Source organism: Malus domestica, chromosome 04, assembly GCF_042453785.1.
Source record: "Malus domestica chromosome 04, GDT2T_hap1".
Lineage (NCBI taxonomy): Eukaryota > Viridiplantae > Streptophyta > Magnoliopsida > Rosales > Rosaceae > Malus > Malus domestica.
The window spans coordinates 27,893,073-27,911,734 of record NC_091664.1 but is presented as its reverse complement, the minus strand read 5'-3'; the positions used below and the strand labels follow the sequence as shown (position 1 = coordinate 27,911,734).

The 18,662-nt window shown below is 38.3% G+C and overlaps 2 protein-coding genes across 4 annotated transcripts; one reads left to right on the top strand and one right to left on the bottom strand.

The window, feature by feature from the left end:
- Positions 1-225: 225 nt before the first annotated feature.
- On the top strand, positions 226-3,909 carry LOC103433885 (uncharacterized). 3 transcript variants are annotated; one of them, XR_011579713.1, is made up of 8 exons: positions 226-1,621; positions 1,829-1,996; positions 2,092-2,133; positions 2,217-2,297; positions 2,390-2,509; positions 3,068-3,172; positions 3,268-3,421; positions 3,543-3,909. XR_011579713.1 is itself a non-coding variant. In XM_070820013.1 (7 exons), exons 1-7 carry the CDS (start codon positions 497-499, stop codon positions 3,316-3,318), a joined length of 1,692 nt encoding a protein of 563 aa, XP_070676114.1. In that variant the 5' UTR covers positions 226-496; the 3' UTR covers positions 3,319-3,909. The 3 variants fall into 3 exon arrangements, 1 of the variants encoding a protein (XP_070676114.1); XR_011579714.1 differs by having other exon boundaries at positions 3,030-3,172; XM_070820013.1 differs by having other exon boundaries at positions 3,268-3,909.
- A 9,404-nt stretch (positions 3,910-13,313) lies between these two features.
- LOC103434081 (calmodulin-binding protein 60 B-like) lies at positions 13,314-17,494 on the bottom strand. The gene is made up of 11 exons (XM_070820012.1): positions 17,169-17,494; positions 17,005-17,071; positions 16,528-16,580; positions 15,900-16,393; positions 15,632-15,792; positions 15,333-15,536; positions 14,993-15,164; positions 14,593-14,753; positions 14,297-14,497; positions 13,940-14,111; positions 13,314-13,728 (listed from the first exon to the last, which is right to left on the bottom strand). The coding sequence occupies exons 1-11, from the start codon at positions 17,255-17,257 to the stop codon at positions 13,472-13,474; spliced, it is 2,031 nt and encodes a 676-aa protein (XP_070676113.1). The 5' UTR covers positions 17,258-17,494; the 3' UTR covers positions 13,314-13,471.
- Between the last annotated feature and the right edge of the window lie 1,168 nt (positions 17,495-18,662).

The window sequence follows — 18,662 nt, the reverse complement described above, 5'->3', positions numbered from 1 at the left end:
CTACTTGTTTAAGCTCCTAATCACAAAAAGTTAGACTGATTTAATACTTGAAGAATCAAATTTATAATTAAGTAACCAGAAATATGAGTTTAATTAAGTTAGTTAAAGCAACGTGTCAGCACCATATGCACTCGTTTTTTAATTTATCTCGTCATAATTAGATGAATGTCATTATTGTTTATCAAAAAAGAAATCAAATATAACAAAGATTAGTATTGGGTTTATCATTTAATTATCAAAATTAATCAATGTTGTTTGACAAAACTCAAAAGAACTAAAGGATACTGAAGAAAATAAGAAAATCATATCCCACTAAATTCATGCACAGAACACATCACGTAGATGCCTTAAAAATCCCAAATCTACATAAAATAGCTTTAAAAAACAAAGGGATTTTGCAACCAAATTAAAAAAAGGAAGAAGCTTTTCTCAATTCGTACCAGTGCGAATTTTCCCACCAAATCAAAAACCCAGATACCAATTGCTACCAACAGCAATGGCGTCTCCTACGCCGTACGCACCAACCCTTTCGACCCTCTTGGCAGCCATTGACATGGGCACCAACTCCTTCAAGCTGCTCATAGTCCGAACATACCCAGACGGCAAATTCTTCGCCGTCGATCAATTCAAAGAGCCGGTGGTTCTCGGCCGCGACACCACATCATCATCAAACCCAACCCCTTTTGCCCTCTCCCATCATTCCCACCTCCTTGCTTTCGAATCCCTAAAAAAGTTTCAGAAAATCCTGAAATCCTACAAAATCGGAAAAACCAACGTCCGCTGCGTCGCCACCGCCGCCGTGCGCGAAGCCGTGAACAAAGCCGAGTTCTTGGAACGCGTGAGGGAGGAGGTGGGTTTGGAGGTTGATGTGCTGCCGGGTGAGGAGGAAGCTCGGCTGGTTTATCTGGGTATGCTGCAGTTTCTACCGATATATGAGAAATCGGTGCTGGGTGTGGATATCGGAGGTGGGTCTACTGAGTTCGTGATTGGGAAGGAAGGAAATGTCGTTTTTGGGGCTTCGTTGAAGCTGGGGCATGTGAATTTGACCCAAAAGTTTGGGGGCAGTGAAGGGAATGCTGAAATTATGAGGCAGCACATCAGGTCGGTGATTCAGGAATATGGGCTGGTTGAAAAGATTCAATCTTGCGGCTTTGATGTGGTTGTGGGATCTTCCGGTACGATCAAGGCCGTTGAAAAGGCGGTCCGTTTCGGGTATGCCGATATGAGCAATATGCTGCAGGTGGGCAATTTGGTCTCTTTTGGGGATGGAAAGAGGGACTGGAAGTTGAGTAGAGGAGAGGTGAAGGTTGTTGTGGGGAGTTTGTGCAGCGGAGGAGAGGCGGAGAGGATTAGGAGGGAAAAGTTCTTTGAAAGGCGGTCGGAGTTTATGGTTGCTGGGGCAGTGCTTTTGGAGGAGATATTTGAGATGATTGGAATTGAGGAGATGGAGGTTTCTGGGTATGCATTAGCAGAAGGTGTTATTGCAGAGAGTTTGGCTAAGGGTAATGAGGGTTATGATTTGAATGCCAATCGAAAATGGTCTTCGATTGTGAGGCTTGCTATGAGGTTTAATGGCAAGAAGAGGATGCAAGCTGCTGCACAATGTGCTGGTATTGCTAAGGTAATCAAAGTGAATTGAATTACTTGTTTTTTTTATTCTTTTCTAAAGTGCTTGTGAGATAAGCAGAAGCTGGTTCTGGATAATAGAGATCAGTTGAATGTAGAACTCAGTTATTTTTTTCCTATTGTAGAGATCAGTCGAGTGTAGTTGGAGATGAATTGTATTGCAATATCCAGTGTTTTGACTTTTGAGTTGATGTTTTTGCAGGAAATTTTTGAAGGTTTGAGAAAATGTGACGACCTTACTAACAATCAAGTTGCTGCCTCCCTAGATGATAAGGATCTTGAATATCTTGAAGCGGCATGCTTGCTTCACAACATTGGGATTTCTGTCGGGAAAAAGGGTTACCATAAGCATTCTTATTCTATTATCATGGTAATACTGTTCTCCAATTAATAATTCAATCAATACGCATTGAGAAAGTTTTATTTGCTAATATATAATCTTGATGAGCTAAATCGCTTGTGTAGAATGGCGATCATCTTCATGGTTATAGTACCGAAGAGGTCAAGGTATGTCAAGTGTTTATTTGTGTGCTATGTCATGGTGCATACTCTGTATTCTGTATAGTGATGACCAATTAGTGAACCTGCAGCTGATAGCACTACTTGCAAAACACCACCGGCAGAAATTACCAAACGTTGATCATGTTTCCTTCAAGGAGTTGCCAGAGGAGGTATCATCTTATCTAAATATATAAAATATTGCGAGAACTTTAATTGTTTGTGCCTTTATGTTAATTTGTGGATATTTCCAATTTGTCATCAGGGAAAAAAGAAATTCAAATTTCTGTGTGCAATGATCCGTACTTCTGTTGCACTACAACAACATCGACGCATAGATTTCCAACAACTGGAGTTTTCTCATTTTCACGAAGGTTTTAGACTGGTATTCTCCTCTCTGGTTTTCAGTTGAACTTTTTCTCATAAAGTAGGGTTCTTCTTTGCATTTGTGGAATTTCGTTATAAAACAACATGCCTGGAGCATATCCTGTTCTATAAACATAGAAGTAGTATTTGTGTTTACTCTTGCAAATAAATATACCCATATTTGTATCCGCTTCAACTTCTTGTGGCCAAGGGAGAAAATAGAACATTAGGTGCTGTTATTGGATTCTTTCAATTGATGGTATGAAGCGCAATATTGATCTTAGATTATGAAGTTAAGAAGACAATTAGACTGGTGTGAATATTGTAATGGTAGGTTCCGTAGGGACATCAAGATATCAATGCGTTCTAACTATCACATCTGCTTGCTCGGTCTGTAAGCTTTTCATTGGCTTTGTAATTTTCCTTGTAAAACAGAATGTGCGCAGAAGCTATAAAATGTGATAGATTTTCATCGATCATAGATTATTGACTAGCTTAAACCCTGATGCTGGTTTAACAAAACCAATTACTTTCTGCAGTCTGGCTAACTGTAGCATTGATCTTGCGGTTTTTTCAGACATGCAGTGGCGTAAAAGATCAAAATTCTCCACCTGACATGGTACAGAGTTTAGCTGAGGATATTGGAGATGAACTAAGGCAGGAGCTAGCACACTTTAAAATGGTAATTTTCTTAATCTTCCATTTATATTTAAACATTTCTTATGGAACTGCATTGTCATCAAATTATATGATATGGACTTATTTTGTTGTCTTCAGGTTTTCCACGAAGAACTGTTCATTATCGCTCCTTCAAGTGCTTCAGGATGATCTGAGAGAGAAAGATATATGCATTAGATCAAGAACCATGCTGTCTTTAGATCCATATAATCCATAGTTCAGCCTACACAAGGGTCCATGCTGTCTCTGAACCGTAAACCTCTTAATCCTTTTGCAATTGAGATTTAAACTTGATTAGTGTATTGAACAGTTTAGGCTGTAGAATTTTAGTAATCCGGTAGTAAACCACAGTTTTTGATTGAGGGAATGTACAGGCATTCAAGCCATGGAAGGACGAAGCGGAAGGATCGCTCATATGAACCATCGCCAATTTGCCACATAGCTCGTGGGCTGAAATTTGGTGTCGATGCAGACTCAGTTTGGTGTCCTTCAACTGAAATTTGGTGTCAACCACGTTACCTACTAACTCATTAAGCAATCTCATATGAGTCATGAATCAGTTTTGGCTTTCTGTTGTTTCCTCAAGCACAACTGTGTGATGAAAAACTTTGAGTGATCTTTCTGATGTTGTAGTTCTGGAGGTCATTCAGATGTGCATGTATGTTGGGGGTTTGGAATCGGGAACCATATCAGAGATCTAAAGCTGGCTTAAATATATGATATGCGTTTCTAAGACTAAAATTTATGCATTTAGCCGTCTCGGTGGAGAAATTCTTGAGTCCAGCTGTGACCCCATCCATCCGCCAAGTCTCACACACGAGTGGGACTCTCTTGTATTTTGGTCTCACATGCCCTTGTGTTGGAGACTAACTTGTATAGCACGAATACGTTACCACAATAGCATTATGTGCCAATAATACAAAACCATGTATTAGTTTTTCTCTACATGTCATTGTATTGTTGGTACGTGATGCCATCGTAAAAAACTGGTGCATGGGATCTCCCATGATATGATTTATCATGGGCATCGAGTACTAAGTAGGGTCACCAATGGGCAATGTCTTACATTATAAAGGGGACAATATTTGGCTACTCAAAGAAGGAGTAGGAGTTTTTACTCAAAATTATTCATTGTCAATTTATAGAACTCCGTTTTTATAATCAGAATTATTCATATTATAAATCATTCTATAAAGATCTTCTTTGTGAAAAATCAATTAAAACTAAGGAAAATTAATGAAAAGGGCTTGAAATGTGGTTTTTTGTTAAAGTGAACAGTACCGGGTGCTTTTCGTTAAAGTTCCCTTAAAACTAAGGTTATTTGGTCATCGAACTGTATAAAAATAAATGAACGAAATTAGTAAAAGTATTACGAACCTTTTATGTATTTGCTAAAATAGATTAATTAAACGATTTTAGTTTTAATTCATTTTTTACAGAGATAATATTTACAGTGCGATTCATAATATTCATAATATGAATGTTTCTGATTGTGTAATTCGAACACAATTTTTTGAATAAAAGTTTCTACTCATCTTTAAGTAATTAAGCATTGTTCTTTTTTAAGGTCCTTTGTGTTGTTCCAAAGGCCAAACGTCATTAGATAGTGAAGTGAATAGCTAACCATAGTGGGTGTAATTAATAGGAACATACCCATCCCACCCAAGTTCCAACCCAATTTGTGACAATAATCCATGAATTGGGTGGAGAACGCAATAGGAGACATCTAGACATTAAGGTACCATTCAAGCTGAGTCCATGACATAATCTGGTACTTAAGAGTTTCGGTTCGGGATACTTTTTCGTTGAAAGTGTAAATCTCACATCTAAGTCTCTCTTAATAATTTAAATTTCTCTCAGCTTTTAAAAAAAAAAAAAAAAAAATCTCTCTCTCTTATTATCAATTGATTTTAGAATGAATGCTTGCAATCTAATATGGTACTAAAGCAGACTATCCATGTGTTGAACTCAACAAGTCATGTCTAACATCATTTAAACCTAACACGTAAAAAGATATTACATCCATTGAGTGACGTGAAGGAGTAAGTGTTGTTCTATCCATGAACTTTTAACAATTGAGCTCCGAACTAGATGAAATTTTACAACCAGTGATAGACAAGTTTTTCTTTCTGAGTATGTTATATTCTCTCTCCAATCCCATCTAAGTTGAAGGTATTCGATCGGATTAAAATCCATCCATTTGCATCCTTGCCCTTAGGTTATGGTGGCATTTTTGTTTTCTAATCTCCAATCATGAAACAATTTACAATGCAGATTGAGTAGCAGGAAGTAGGAAGTAGTAGGGTTCATCACCATACATGAAATCCATAGCATATATATTCCTAGTGCCGTATGTCTTGTCCCAGATTAAAAATAAAAATAAAAATTTTTATGAACTGGTTTGGAAGTGCCTTTTTTTTTTTTTTTTAACAAACGATATTATATACACTAAAAGAGAGGTTGAACTTAGCCTCACAATGAGCTAGCAATAATGTGGTTCTAATTCGCTTTTGGCGAAAATCGAACCTAAGACCTTTCACTTACAAATGAAGAGGAATACCACTACTAAGTGATATAAGTGCTTTTAAAATAACTAAAAAATATTTTGTATGAAAGTACGAATTCTTAGTATAAAATGCAAGTGAATTCTGAAAGCACATAAAACGCATTTCAAGCACTTTTAAAACTTAAAAACAAGGGTAAATTACACAGTAACCCCTCAGGTTTGAGGTCTTGCACAAACTCATACAACATCTTTAAAACATTTCATTTTCATACCTCACGTACCATTTTATTTCAAAATAATACCTCCGTTACATTTTTCATCCATTAATCCGTTAAGTGCTGACGTGACTGCCAAATGTGTGCCACGTGGCAAAAAAAATTTAATTTTTTTTATAAAAAAAAAGGTTAATTAACTACCCCCGTACCCCCCACCCCACCCACCCTAATTCGTCGAAGAAGAAGAAGAAGAAGAATAAGAAGCCCCCTAAAACCTGCAACAAGAAGAAGAAGAAGAAGAGGGAGAAAAGAAAAAAAAGCCCCAGTTCATCCACCCCCAAAACCTGCAACAAGAAGAAGAAGAAGAGGGAGAAAAAAAAAAAGCCCTAGTTCTTCCCACCCGAGCCACCCCTTTCTCCCATCCCCCATCACCCACCCCCAAAAATTCCACCCGAGATTAGGTGGATCTACCGCAAAACCAGTCCAAAAATCATCTCAAACTCAAAAGTATTTTCAAAACTCACCCACACTGAAAATCACAAGATCCTGGCGGCAAGGGGAAAAGAGGCGGGTGGCGGGTCATGGCGGAGGGAAGGAAGGTGGGTCGCGGGTTGCGGCGGGGTGGGGGGGAAGGGTTCTGGGCTTTTTTTTTTCCGTCTTCTTTTTCTTCTTCTTCTAGATTGCAGGTTTTTTTGCGGGTGGGGGATGAACTGGGTTTGAGGTTTTTTTTTTTTCTTCTTCTTCTTTCTTCTTCTTCTTCTTCTTCTTTCTTCTTCTTCTTCTTCTTCTTCTTCTTCTTGCAGGTTTTTGGGTTCTGGGTTAGGTGGGTAGTCAGGGAGGGAGTGACACGCCCAGATCCTGATATTCCCCGAATACCAGGATAGGCACATGTTGGCCGACACCCGAGGGTGATGAGAGCCATTTATTGAGTGCAAATGTTGAGAATAAAGGATGGATAAGACTTATAAATATAAAAGAATCAAGAATATGCATTTAAGGAACGTGTTCAAAGCATAGAACTAACTAGAACACTAAAAGAAATAATTTAAAATTGAATGAACAAAGAAGTGGGTCCTACACCGAGATGACTCGAAGATGCTGATGCGGAAGTGCTATGACGCCGGGATTGTATACCTCGATTCTAAGCCCTGAAGGGGGCGCAAAACAAACATGAGTGAACCAAGTTGATATATATATATATATATATATATATAATAAAACAGTTATCAACGTACTAACCCCTAGATTTTATGAAAACACATATATATCATGATAAACATAGGTTTTTTGAAACCTAGCATGCCGTGCAATGTCTCAAATCATAATTTGTATGTATAATAATCGCTAGTGAATGTCCGATAACCCCCATGCCCCATGCCAGCTCACCGTCTCTAAGCAGACAGTCAAAGGAAAATACACTTCAGGCACCATGCCGGCTCCCCGTCCCTGTACTAAATAGGCAGAGGAAACACACTCCAAACCCTATGCCAACACCAAACTGTCGCCCGGGACGGACCAGAATCTATCCCTACGTCCCGTAGCGGAAATGACCACTAGGTAAGTACAAAACTATTGAACATATATATATTGAAAAGCAACTTCATAGTATAAAGTCATCAATCATCTATACTATAAAGAGACGAAGAGAATTGTACCTCGCACGACGTCTAACTTGTCGTGATTTGGTCGAAAATTGCCTTGAAAGTCGCCGGAGTCGTCGGGGGAGACTTGGGTGTTCTCTGGGTGTCCCGGAGCTTCGTCGAGACATGGGAAAGAGAAAAGAAAGTTCCAGAGGTGATGGTGGTGTTGTAGCTAGGTGGTTGTGGTGGTGGGTGTGTGGAGCTCGGGCAGAATGAGAGTGCAGAGAGAGAGAGCACAGGGAAATGGAAGAAAGAAATGACTAAGAATGAAGAGATAAGAGAGACTCGGGGGACAAAAATCAGGGGTGGGCCCCTTGGGCTCACCAATTAAGACCCAAAAATCATTTTAAAAGCAAGATAAACTCAAACTTAGTGAAAATACAATTTAAATTATGGGTGGGTGTAACAGGGAGGGTTTCCACGAGGAGGGGGTGTCCTTTCCAGATCCGGTTTTGTTGGGGGGGCTTTTCTGCAATCTGGTTTTTTGGAGGGGGGCTTTTTTGCGTTTGGTTTTGTTGGGGGTGGGGGGAGACTTTTCTGGGTTTGGATTTGTTGGGGGGATGGGTTTCTTTCTGGGTGTTTTTGGTTTGGGGGGGTTCACAGGGGTGGGGGTTTTCTTTCAGCTTTTGAATTATTTTTTTTTTAAGAAGATTCAGGTTTTTAAAAAAAATTATTATTTTTGCCACGTGGCATATATTTGGCAGCCACGTGACACAAATGTGGCAGCCACGTCAACGCTTAATAGATTAATGGATGAAAAATCCAACGGAGGTATTATTTTGAAATACAATAGTACGTGAGATATGAAAGTGAAATGTTTTAAAAATGTTGTATGAGGTTGTAATAGACCTCAAACCTGAGGGGTTACTATGTAATTTACCCTAAAAACAATTTTACTAAAAACATTTTTAGTCATTTAAAAAACACTTTAAATGAGCTTTTATTCATTTTGTACTGAAATTAATGTATATATGTGGATAGTAACTAAGGTGGTGCACAACCCAACAAGATCATCTCCGGATCCTTTTGGTGTAAGGATTCGTGAATCGTATCCATTCATCGTACATCGTGCAGTTAGTTTTCGTCAAGTACTGTTTATTTTTATTTTTAAATAAAAATATTTAAAATAATTTATGATCACATAATATACGATAAACGGACATAATTCATGAATTTTTGAAATCCTCGTAAAGAGAATCCACAGACTCGTGGACAACAACGGATATGAATATGGTAAAATGCAATCGACATGTAGAAAATGACAAGTCAAGTTGCATTCGTGCGTGTACACTGTACATGACGTGTCAACTTGTCAAGTATGGTCCATCAACTCTTAGCGTAGCTTTTGCCCTCAATACGATACGTGTCAGCATAGGCCCTAAGAGATCTTGGGGCCGAAAAGGTCAAAAATGGGTTGTCAATTGATTTTTTACTTTCATGTGAGTCAAAATTTGAACTCACAAAATATTTTGAGAATTGTTATTGGCACTAAAAAAAATATCATTTTTCACTCCAAATTTTCTATAATTAGAAGAAAAAAAAATACACTTGCGAGAAGTGTAGAATGAAAATTTTGGAGTGCTAATAACAGTTCTCAATAGTTTTAGTGAATAGAAGATTCAAAGTTCTTTCTAAGTACAAACAATATTCAATACCAATTTGTAATTTCTCCCACAACGCAGTGAGTTGAATAGAAAGATTCTACCATTAGATCAATCCACTACCTGCAAAAGATTCCAAATTCTAATACACTTGTAATTGTGTTTTAATATAACGTAAAAGTAATTATTTGGCGTCTTATCGTGATATCGACTTGTCTGTGTTATTATATTCTAACCAACCAATGTTTTATTTTGCTGGATTTTATGTTGAATATCACCTGGCTATTTATGTGTATAGGAGTTCTTATTCAAAATTATTTGATGTTAATTCACTGAATTTCGTATTTATGATTAAAACCGTTCATTTTATAAATAACTTTCTCATCTATGCAAAAAATCAATTAAACTAAGGTTGTTTAGTTATCGAACTGTATAAAACATATGAATAGATTTGGTAAAAGCATTACAAACCATCTATTGATTTGCTACAGTTAATTGACTAAACAACTTTAGTTTTAATTATTATTTAAAAAAAATAACATTTACAAAGTGATTTACGATATGTGTATCAGTCATAATCACAAGTTCTAAAAATTCAATGCGACAAATTTTGAGCATGAATTCTTACTCATAGCCAAGGATTATTCTATTATATATCTAGTTTGCCCATGGTTAAAGTTTATTTGAAGTCAATCAGTCATATTAGAGATGGCAATAGTTCGTTTTAGGGACGGAAATGCTATATCCATCTCCAAAATCATGAAAACTAACTGTATCCATAACCACAAATTAACTATTGGGTATTATCCATAACTATATCCATCGGATAACAGATTCCCCATCGGTTAACGATTATATTCGTCTTCGTCAATAAAAAAAAATATATTCATTCAATTGATGCATGATAATTTAGTAAATATTAACTTCGTCATTGAATATTTGATGTATAAAATGATTTAATGAATAGATCTTGTGAAACATAAAAATTAAAGCTAAATGTTGATAATGTTGGTTTGATCTTTGTATATCTCCCAGTACGATTGAATTCTCATAGATTTTGATTCATATTAAAACTTTTGAACTTTTCCACAAAATACAACTCACACAATGCAATTTTTGTATTCTTAAGGTAATAGATTCGGAGAATAATGTGTGTATATATATATATATATATTTTTTTTAAATACTTAAATATTATATATAATATATATTATTTGATTCGGATTTGCAGATGGATACGGATTGGGACCCCAATAACCATATCCAAAACTATAATTGAATAATAATCGCGGTTTTTCCCCATACCCAAAATATATCCGAATTTTCATATCCAAATCCAATCCGGTTTTATTCAGTGCCTCTATGTCTTGCCTATATTTGATTTATACTGTGAAGGGTTCAGTCATTTGATTATATCTGCTCTTCGCCGTTTCCTAAAATTGGAAACGTGCTCGGGGGACTCTATGGAAGCAAAGGACCTCGCTGCCCAGTTGTTTCTTGATATTGTTGGGGGCTCTGTCAACCATGATGAGAGGATAGTTGAGAAGATACTTGAAGTTTATGATGTTCAGATGGCAAACATTTATAAAGTAATGTGCCTAAATGCAAAGAATAATTGCAGATTTGACAATGCAAAAGAGTTTGTTGCATATTTGGACTGATAGAGTCTCAATCATATATGGCTGCGGTTACTTTATTAGAGCACTTCTCTATCCACCAGACTGGCCAATTGTTTCTCCATCGTACGATAGAAAGCAGACAGTTGAAAGCAGCAGATAAATGGGCAACATTCATGGGAAAGCCAATGTTATGTATTCTTGTCCAGGAATACTTTTGCAGGAACATGCTAAAAAATGCTTATGACATTATACAAAAAAACAATCTCCGACATGAATTTCCCGATGTTTATCACAAGTGTAAAGAGAGGTAATTTTTTTATATTCATATTTATGCCTGGTTGTCAAATTTTTTTTTTTTTTTCCACTTACTTTCCCTTCAATCATTCTATTACTTGGATCGCATGAATGCAATTGCTGACAACCTTGCCCTAGCTGGGCAACCTGTGAGTGACGATGAGTTAGTACAGATTGTGTTGAACAATCTTGGTCCAGCTTTTGAGATGACAGTTAGTGCTGCTCAGGCTCGTGATACACCTATCATGTATCCGACTCTTGAGGCGCTATTACTGACCACTGAAAGAAGAATGTTGGAGCATGCTCCTCCTGTGGTGGAACAGGCTCCTGTTAACGCCTTTGTTGCTGCAAGAGGTCGAGGTGGAGGTCGCAGTCGTGGTGTTGGGCGTGGTTCTTCTCCCTCAAACCGTGGTGGCAGCACTTATCAACGAGGCTTCAATCCTTGTCCAAATAATAATCAGCGAAATGCTTCGGGGAATGGTGAACGATGTGCTTCCGGTGAGCGAATTGTTTGCCAAATATGTGGCAAACCTGGTCATCCGGCTCTTGACTGTTATCAACGGATGAATGCTGTGTTTGAAGGACGCATTCCTGCTAAACGTCTTTCTGCAATGGTGTCTTCTCCGATCACCCTCAACAAGCAACAAAATGGCACTTGGTTACTGGACACAGGTGTTAGCTCACATTACTCCCGACCTGCAATACTTGGTGAACCCAAAGGAGTATAACGGTAATGATGGTGTTGGTGGTGTTGGTGGTGTAGGTAATGATTCTAGCATATTAATCTCTCATTATGGTTCTAACAAAATTCGCACCGATGCTTGCTCATTTGATCTTCAAGACATTCTTCACTGCCCTAAAGCTACCACTAGTATAATATCTGCCCATAAGTTTACCTTAGACAATGACTGTTATTTACTAATTTTTCCACACTTCTTTCTTGTTAAGGACCTTAAGACCCGGAGGACACTTTTCCGAGGGAGATGTGAGAATGGCTTATATCCATTTTCTGGTGGCGGTGGACATCTCCAAAATCCAGTCACAATCTTTGTTGGGGTTAGAGTGTTAGTTCAAAAATGGCATGCTTGCCTTGGTCATCCTGCCGAGTCTACAATAAAAATTTTAATTTCAAATAAATTGGTACCAATTCATGGTACCTCCAATGTAACCTTTTGTCAGTCGTGTCCTTTAGGAAAGAGTACTAAGTTACCATTCAAAATGTCCGAGTCTGTTTCTCATTTTCCTTTGCAACTTTTACATTCTGATGTTTGGAGTTCTCCAATTATTTCCAATGAAGGTTTTCGTTATTATGTGTTGTTTGTTGATGACTACTCACGATATTCTTGGATTTTTCCAATGAAACACAAATCTGAAGTCTTTGAGATATTTGTGCAATTTAAAACCAAAGTTGAAAATATGTTCAATTTAAAAATCAAGGCCCTTCGATGTGATGAAGGTGGTGAATACAAAAGCACTGTATTTCAAAAGTTTTTAGCAGTTCATGGAATTTCATAAAGGTTTTCCTGCCCTAAACACCCATAACAAAATGGAATTGCGAAGCGAAAACACCGACATATTGTTGAAACTAGTATTGTAATGCTTTCTCAGTCCCATATGTCAAATAAGTTTTGATTCGATGCGTGTTCTACAGCAACCTATCTTATCAATAGGTTGCCAACCTGTGTCTTGTCTCACAAATCACCTTATGAAAAGCTTTTTCAAAAACAGACAAAATATAATATGCTTAAAATATTTGGATGTCAATGTTTTCCCTGGTTGATGCTGTATACACACAATAAACTTCAACAAAAATCAAGGTTCTTTGAATCATCAAGGTTATAAATGTATGGATTTGTCCGCGAGATGCTCGCCATGTCTTGTTCAATGATATACATTTGCATCTTATTAGTCAACTGACGATTTGGTGTGACAATATTTCTTCCTTTGCACTTGCCTCCAATCCTGTCTTTCATTCAGACACAAAACATTTAGAGGTTGATTATCATTACGTGCGGGAAAAGGTTGTTCGTGCTGAATTATTTGTTAATTACATTTGTTCTCAAGATCAGTTAGCTGATCTGTTTACAAAAGGATTATCAACGTCGCGCTCTAAGTTGCTGGTGTCCAAGCTTCCTGTTGTTCCACCACCAGTCAGCATGCTGAGTGCATCACCGAAACTTGAGGAGTTTGACTTGGTTCAAACTTCTTATCCTTTCAGTCATTCCTAGTTTATAGGACTTGCTTTTTGAATCTCTGTTGTAATCTGAAACTACGCATGTAATCTTATTGTTTCTGTCTGTATTTTTTATTTTCAAAAGTTCCTTGTATCTAGGGTTTTCAAACCCAAGCTGTAATCTAGAAAGTGGTATAAATACATGCTTCCCATTATTGATTGGGGTATGCAGTTGAACTGAAACCTCCTGTGTCTCTAAGTTTTACATTCTGTGCCTAAATGACCAGTTGGGACAATTGGCGCTTGAAAACTATCGACAGGCGGCCAACTGCTTTCTCCGTTGTCGATAATGGAGCTAAGATCCTCCATCGAAAAGCTGCTGCTTCGGAGATGTATTGGCTCGCTAGGTTGTGCCACAGAAACCACTAGCTGATTGCTGCTACCTTCTGCTTGGTAGGGACATGAGGTTGAATTTGATGCATGGTTGAAACCTAGTTGTATTGGGAGTCCATCTGTGAAAAAAATACTTGGTTTTTAGTTGCTTGGAAAAGCATAGGCAAGGCAAAACATGCTATAATGTTAAGATTTCAAAGAGACGACCAACAGACAATACTAATCAACAACGATATTGTCCCTGCGTGTGGATTTTATCTTATCTGGTTTCCGATGTGGGACGTTACATTCTTCATCATATAATACCATTTACATAACGTAACATTTTACCTTGATGTGTTAACTGAAATTCACTTTGCCGCAGGTCAGGGTTTGGACAAGTGAATGAATCAGCTTGTAGAACTGGCAAAAGCTTGGAAAGGCCAAACATAGTCGAAGCGTCAATGGGCACCAGATCTCTTACATTTCGATAAGCCTGCTGCTTCAAAGCTTCCACCAGCATCTGTAAACAGAATTGGGGAGCTCATCATTTTTTTAGCACTAATGAATATTTTAAAATTTGATGATATCAGTCCCGCATCAACTCTTTGTCTTCGGAACCAAGCAACTGACAAATGAAGGAAGATCGAGAATACGCGTGAAAGATTAGAAAATGAAAAGGAGCTCGAAAATGCGTAGTACGCATACCTTCTGATTCGAGTCGAGTTCATACAGAGAACAGAACTGGCCATTGATTATTGCCCCTTCAAGCCCGTGGATGGAATTGAACATGAGACTTACGTCCTGCTCAGCTATGTGGTAGGCATAGAACTTACGATCATCCAACTTACAGGCCATTGCATGCTGTACGATTGTATCCCATATCTTGTTCGAGATCCCACGCAAAACCTACATTTCCGCATCAGAAAATTAGACAGATATATTAAACTACGGGTATAAACTACTCTAGGCACACTACTTAGCAGAAGAAATGATTTTCTTACATTTCGTAGCGAGGATGCATCTTTCATGTACGACTGCAGGAAGTCCTCCACGGTGCTGATTCCCTTCTCGTACAGTCTCTTATGAAAGGCACCATCCTTCGATATCTTTTCCAGGCGCCATATTTCGTCGTTTGGGTGTGGAGGGTGGTGTTTCTTATACACTGAATTATCATTTTCTATGTCAGTTTCATTTAGTTCAATGCCAAAACAGTTTACATTTTAGTAAAGATCAGGAGTAAGGCAAAACATGCAATAATGTCAAGATTTCAAAGAGACGACCAACACACACTTCTAATCAATAACGATATTGTCCCTACGTGGATTTTATTTAATGAGGTTTCCGATGTGGAACATTACATTCTTAATCATCTAATACCATGTACATAATGTAACATTTTACCTTGATGTGTTAACTGAAATTCAACTTGCTGCATATCAGGGTTTGGACAAGCGAATGAGTCAGCCTGGGGAACTGGCAAAGGCTTCGAAAGGCCAAATATAGTTGAAGCATCGATGGGCACCAAGTCTCTTACGTTTCGATAAGCCTGCTGCTTCAAAGCTTCCACCCGCATCTGCATACAGAATTAGGGAGCTCATCATTTTTTAGCACTAATGAATATTTTAAATACGCACCAATTCTCTGTCTTCAGAACCAAGCAACTGACAAATTAAGGCAGATCAAGAATACGCGTTAAAGATTAGAAAATGAAAAGGAGCTCGAAAATGTGTAGTACGCGTACCTTCTGATGCGAGTCGAGTCCATCCAGAGAACAGAACTCGCCATTGATTATTGCCCCTACAAGCCCGTGGATGGAATTGAAAATGAGACTTATTACGTCCTGCTCAGCTCTGTGGTAGGCATAGAACTTATGATCATCCAATTTACAGGCCATAGCATGCTCTACGATTGTATCCCATATCTTGTTCGAGATCCCACGCAAAACCTACATTTCCGCAGCAGAAAATTAGACAGATATATTAAACTACGGGTATAAACTACTCTAGGCACACTACTTAGCAGAAGAAATGATTTTCTTACATTTCGTAGCGAGGATGCATCTTTCATGTACGACTGCAGGAAGTCCTCCACGGTGCTGATTCCATTCTCGTACAGTCTCTTATGAGAGGCACCGTCTTTTGATATCTTTTCCAGGAGCCATATTTCGTCGTTTGGGTGTGGAGGGTGGTGTTTCATATATACTGAGTCATCATTTTCTATGTCAGTTCCATTTAGTTCAATGCCAAAACAGTTTACAATTTAGGAAAGATCAAGATTAGTGAGTTAAGGATTTTCTTTATAAACTTACATTTTCCGCGGTGTTCTCTAACCACTAACGGTTCACTTGTAGCTTCCCTAATTCGAACTTCAATCGGAGCTTTGGCCACAACTCGAGCTGCCAGTCTGAACCTTCGGCATCTTATCCAGCTTGAGTTGTCGGTAAACATGACATCACCGAAAGAACCAACTCCCTCTCTCAGTGTAACATGTATGTCACCCGTCACTAATGGCCTTTTACCTTCCCTTTCGCGCACAATGTAGGTGTTGAGTTCTTTTTCGGTCCAATCCTCTTGATCATCAGACCCAAACTCACCATTCAGCACAAAAAGTTCAACCTTTAGTGAAGATAGGGGACCGGAATGGACTATAGCACCAGTACTGGCATCAACCAGTTCAATTTGAAGAGGCTCGCGGTTCTCTGCTTCCACCCTACTGCCTGTGAATATGGTAGTTGGCAGCTTGTTGATAAAACGCAACTGCAAGCCGCTTCCTCCAGATGTACTCCCACTTTCGTTTGAGGGCCTGTGACAAAATCAACAACAAATCCAATATGAATCTTGCAAGAAACAATTTGTGCAGTATGAATGTAGCATCGATAGGCTGCGTGTTCATCGGAATATATCAGCTATTGGAAGCTTTGGTGACTAAAAGCTAACCTTGGAGATGCCATGAAGGAGGGAAGAATACGTCGCTCCAACTCATCTCGCACCTATATACGACAAAGATACATGAACAATGAACTCAAGAGACCTCACAAAAAATGATTTCGAACAAATTTGCGTAACATATGCTCCTGCATAAGTTCTAAATGGCAAAAACCGCGTTTAAACTGTCAAACATGTGTTTTTGTTTTCTATTAAAAGAGGGCTAATGAAAAAACCTAACCTAATAGTCAATCCTAGCTTTCTTGCAGCAGTTACTCAAACCGTCTTCCTAATCGAAGGCAATAAACTTGTGAAAACAAAGCACAGTAAGCCTAATAAAACTTGGTAACTATGATTACTGCAAACAGTTGAATATTTAACTTCTATATTGCTGCATAACACACAGAAACTATCACTAAAAAGCTTTCTTAAGTCTCAAGCTTGAGCTTGGATTCATTCGTACAGACAAGAACGGAGATTCGAACTTACTATTCTTTGAAAGGAGCGCTCCAACACGCCATTCAGTCTGGCATCCGTCATCGCATCCCTAAGAACACTGCACAACAAACATCACAAAACCCTAAAGTAAAAAAAACCAACTCAATCAACCGGAAAAGCACTAACTAAACTTATACTCAAACTGAACTACCTACTTGGTAAAAGTAAGTCTCCTTTTCGGTTCTGGAACCGGAAATTCAAACTCCTTGCCATCCTCGCCACTAAGATGCCTCTTGAAGTTCATCAAAAACCCGCGCGAAACAGCAGCTAGCAGCAAGTTGGGTTTAGTTTCTAAAAAGCACGTAAGATTTCGAACAAAGAGCAACGAAATCAACAAACTGCTCAGTCCTTTAAATACAAAATCTTTGATTGAATTATTGAAGACAGAAGGTACATGGAAGGTTAGTAGTACTAAAGACAGACACGCTAAACCTTGAAAGTCAAGCTAGGATTAGCTCATGCTTTAAACTAACAAGATCCCAAAATTTGTATTAAGATAGTAATAATGTTAGATTATACCAACGTTGCATCAGCTTTTATGGGATTGATCGATGACCGTCTGAGAAGAAGGAATGCCTTCCAATAATATTGTATTTATCTCATTCAAAGGTATATATATAATCATATACAATCCTATCATAATACAGGAAAGAATAATTAATAATTACATCCTAAACTAAGAAACCAAATATGGTAGGAATCCTAATACAAGTCAACATTCGCCCTCAAGTTGGTGCATAGATGTTACACATGTCCAACTTGTCTAGAAACCTTGAGAACTTGTCACTAGAAACCGCCTTAGTGAGAATATCTGCTACTTGGTCTTCAGTTCCTATTGAATGAACCTTAACGACCTTGCTTTCTAGCTTCTCCTTAATAAAGAACCTGTCAACCTCTACTTGCTTGATCCTATCATGTTGCATTGGATTATGAGCAACATCACGAGCAGCTTTATTGTCACAAAATAACTTCATCCGCTAACCATGTTTGACCCCCAAGTCTTGTAACAAAAACTTAAGCCATAAGATTTCACAAATACCAAGTGCCATACCTCTAAATTCGGCTTCTGCGCTTGACCTTGCTATGACATTTTGCTTCTTGCTTCTCCACGTTACTAGATTTCCCCCAACAAAGGTGAAATACCCGGATGTCGAGCGCCTATCATCCGTCGATCCTGCCCAGTCAGCATATGTATAGCACTCAATTCTGAAATGTCCATTCTTCCGAAACAAAATTCCTTTACCAGGGATTCCTTTCAAGTAACTCAATATTCTCATAACAGCACTCATGTGTTGGTCTCCGGGATTATGCATATATTGACTAACTACACTTAATGCATGAGCAATATCTGGCCTAGTATGGGCCAAGTACATTAATCTTCCTACTAACCTTTGGTACCTCCCTTTTTTCGACCGGTACTTGGTTCTGATCGATACCCAACTTCAGTCCTTCGGCCAACGGAGTAATGGCTAGCTTACACGCCAACATGCCGGTTTCTTCTAAAAGGTCAAGAACATACTTCCTTTGTGATAGAAATATTTCGAACTTACATCTCGACACTTCAATCCCAAGGAAATATTTTAAAGAACCCAGATCTTTCATTTCGAATTTCGAGGATAAATACTTTTTCAAGGCTACTTGCTCAATTG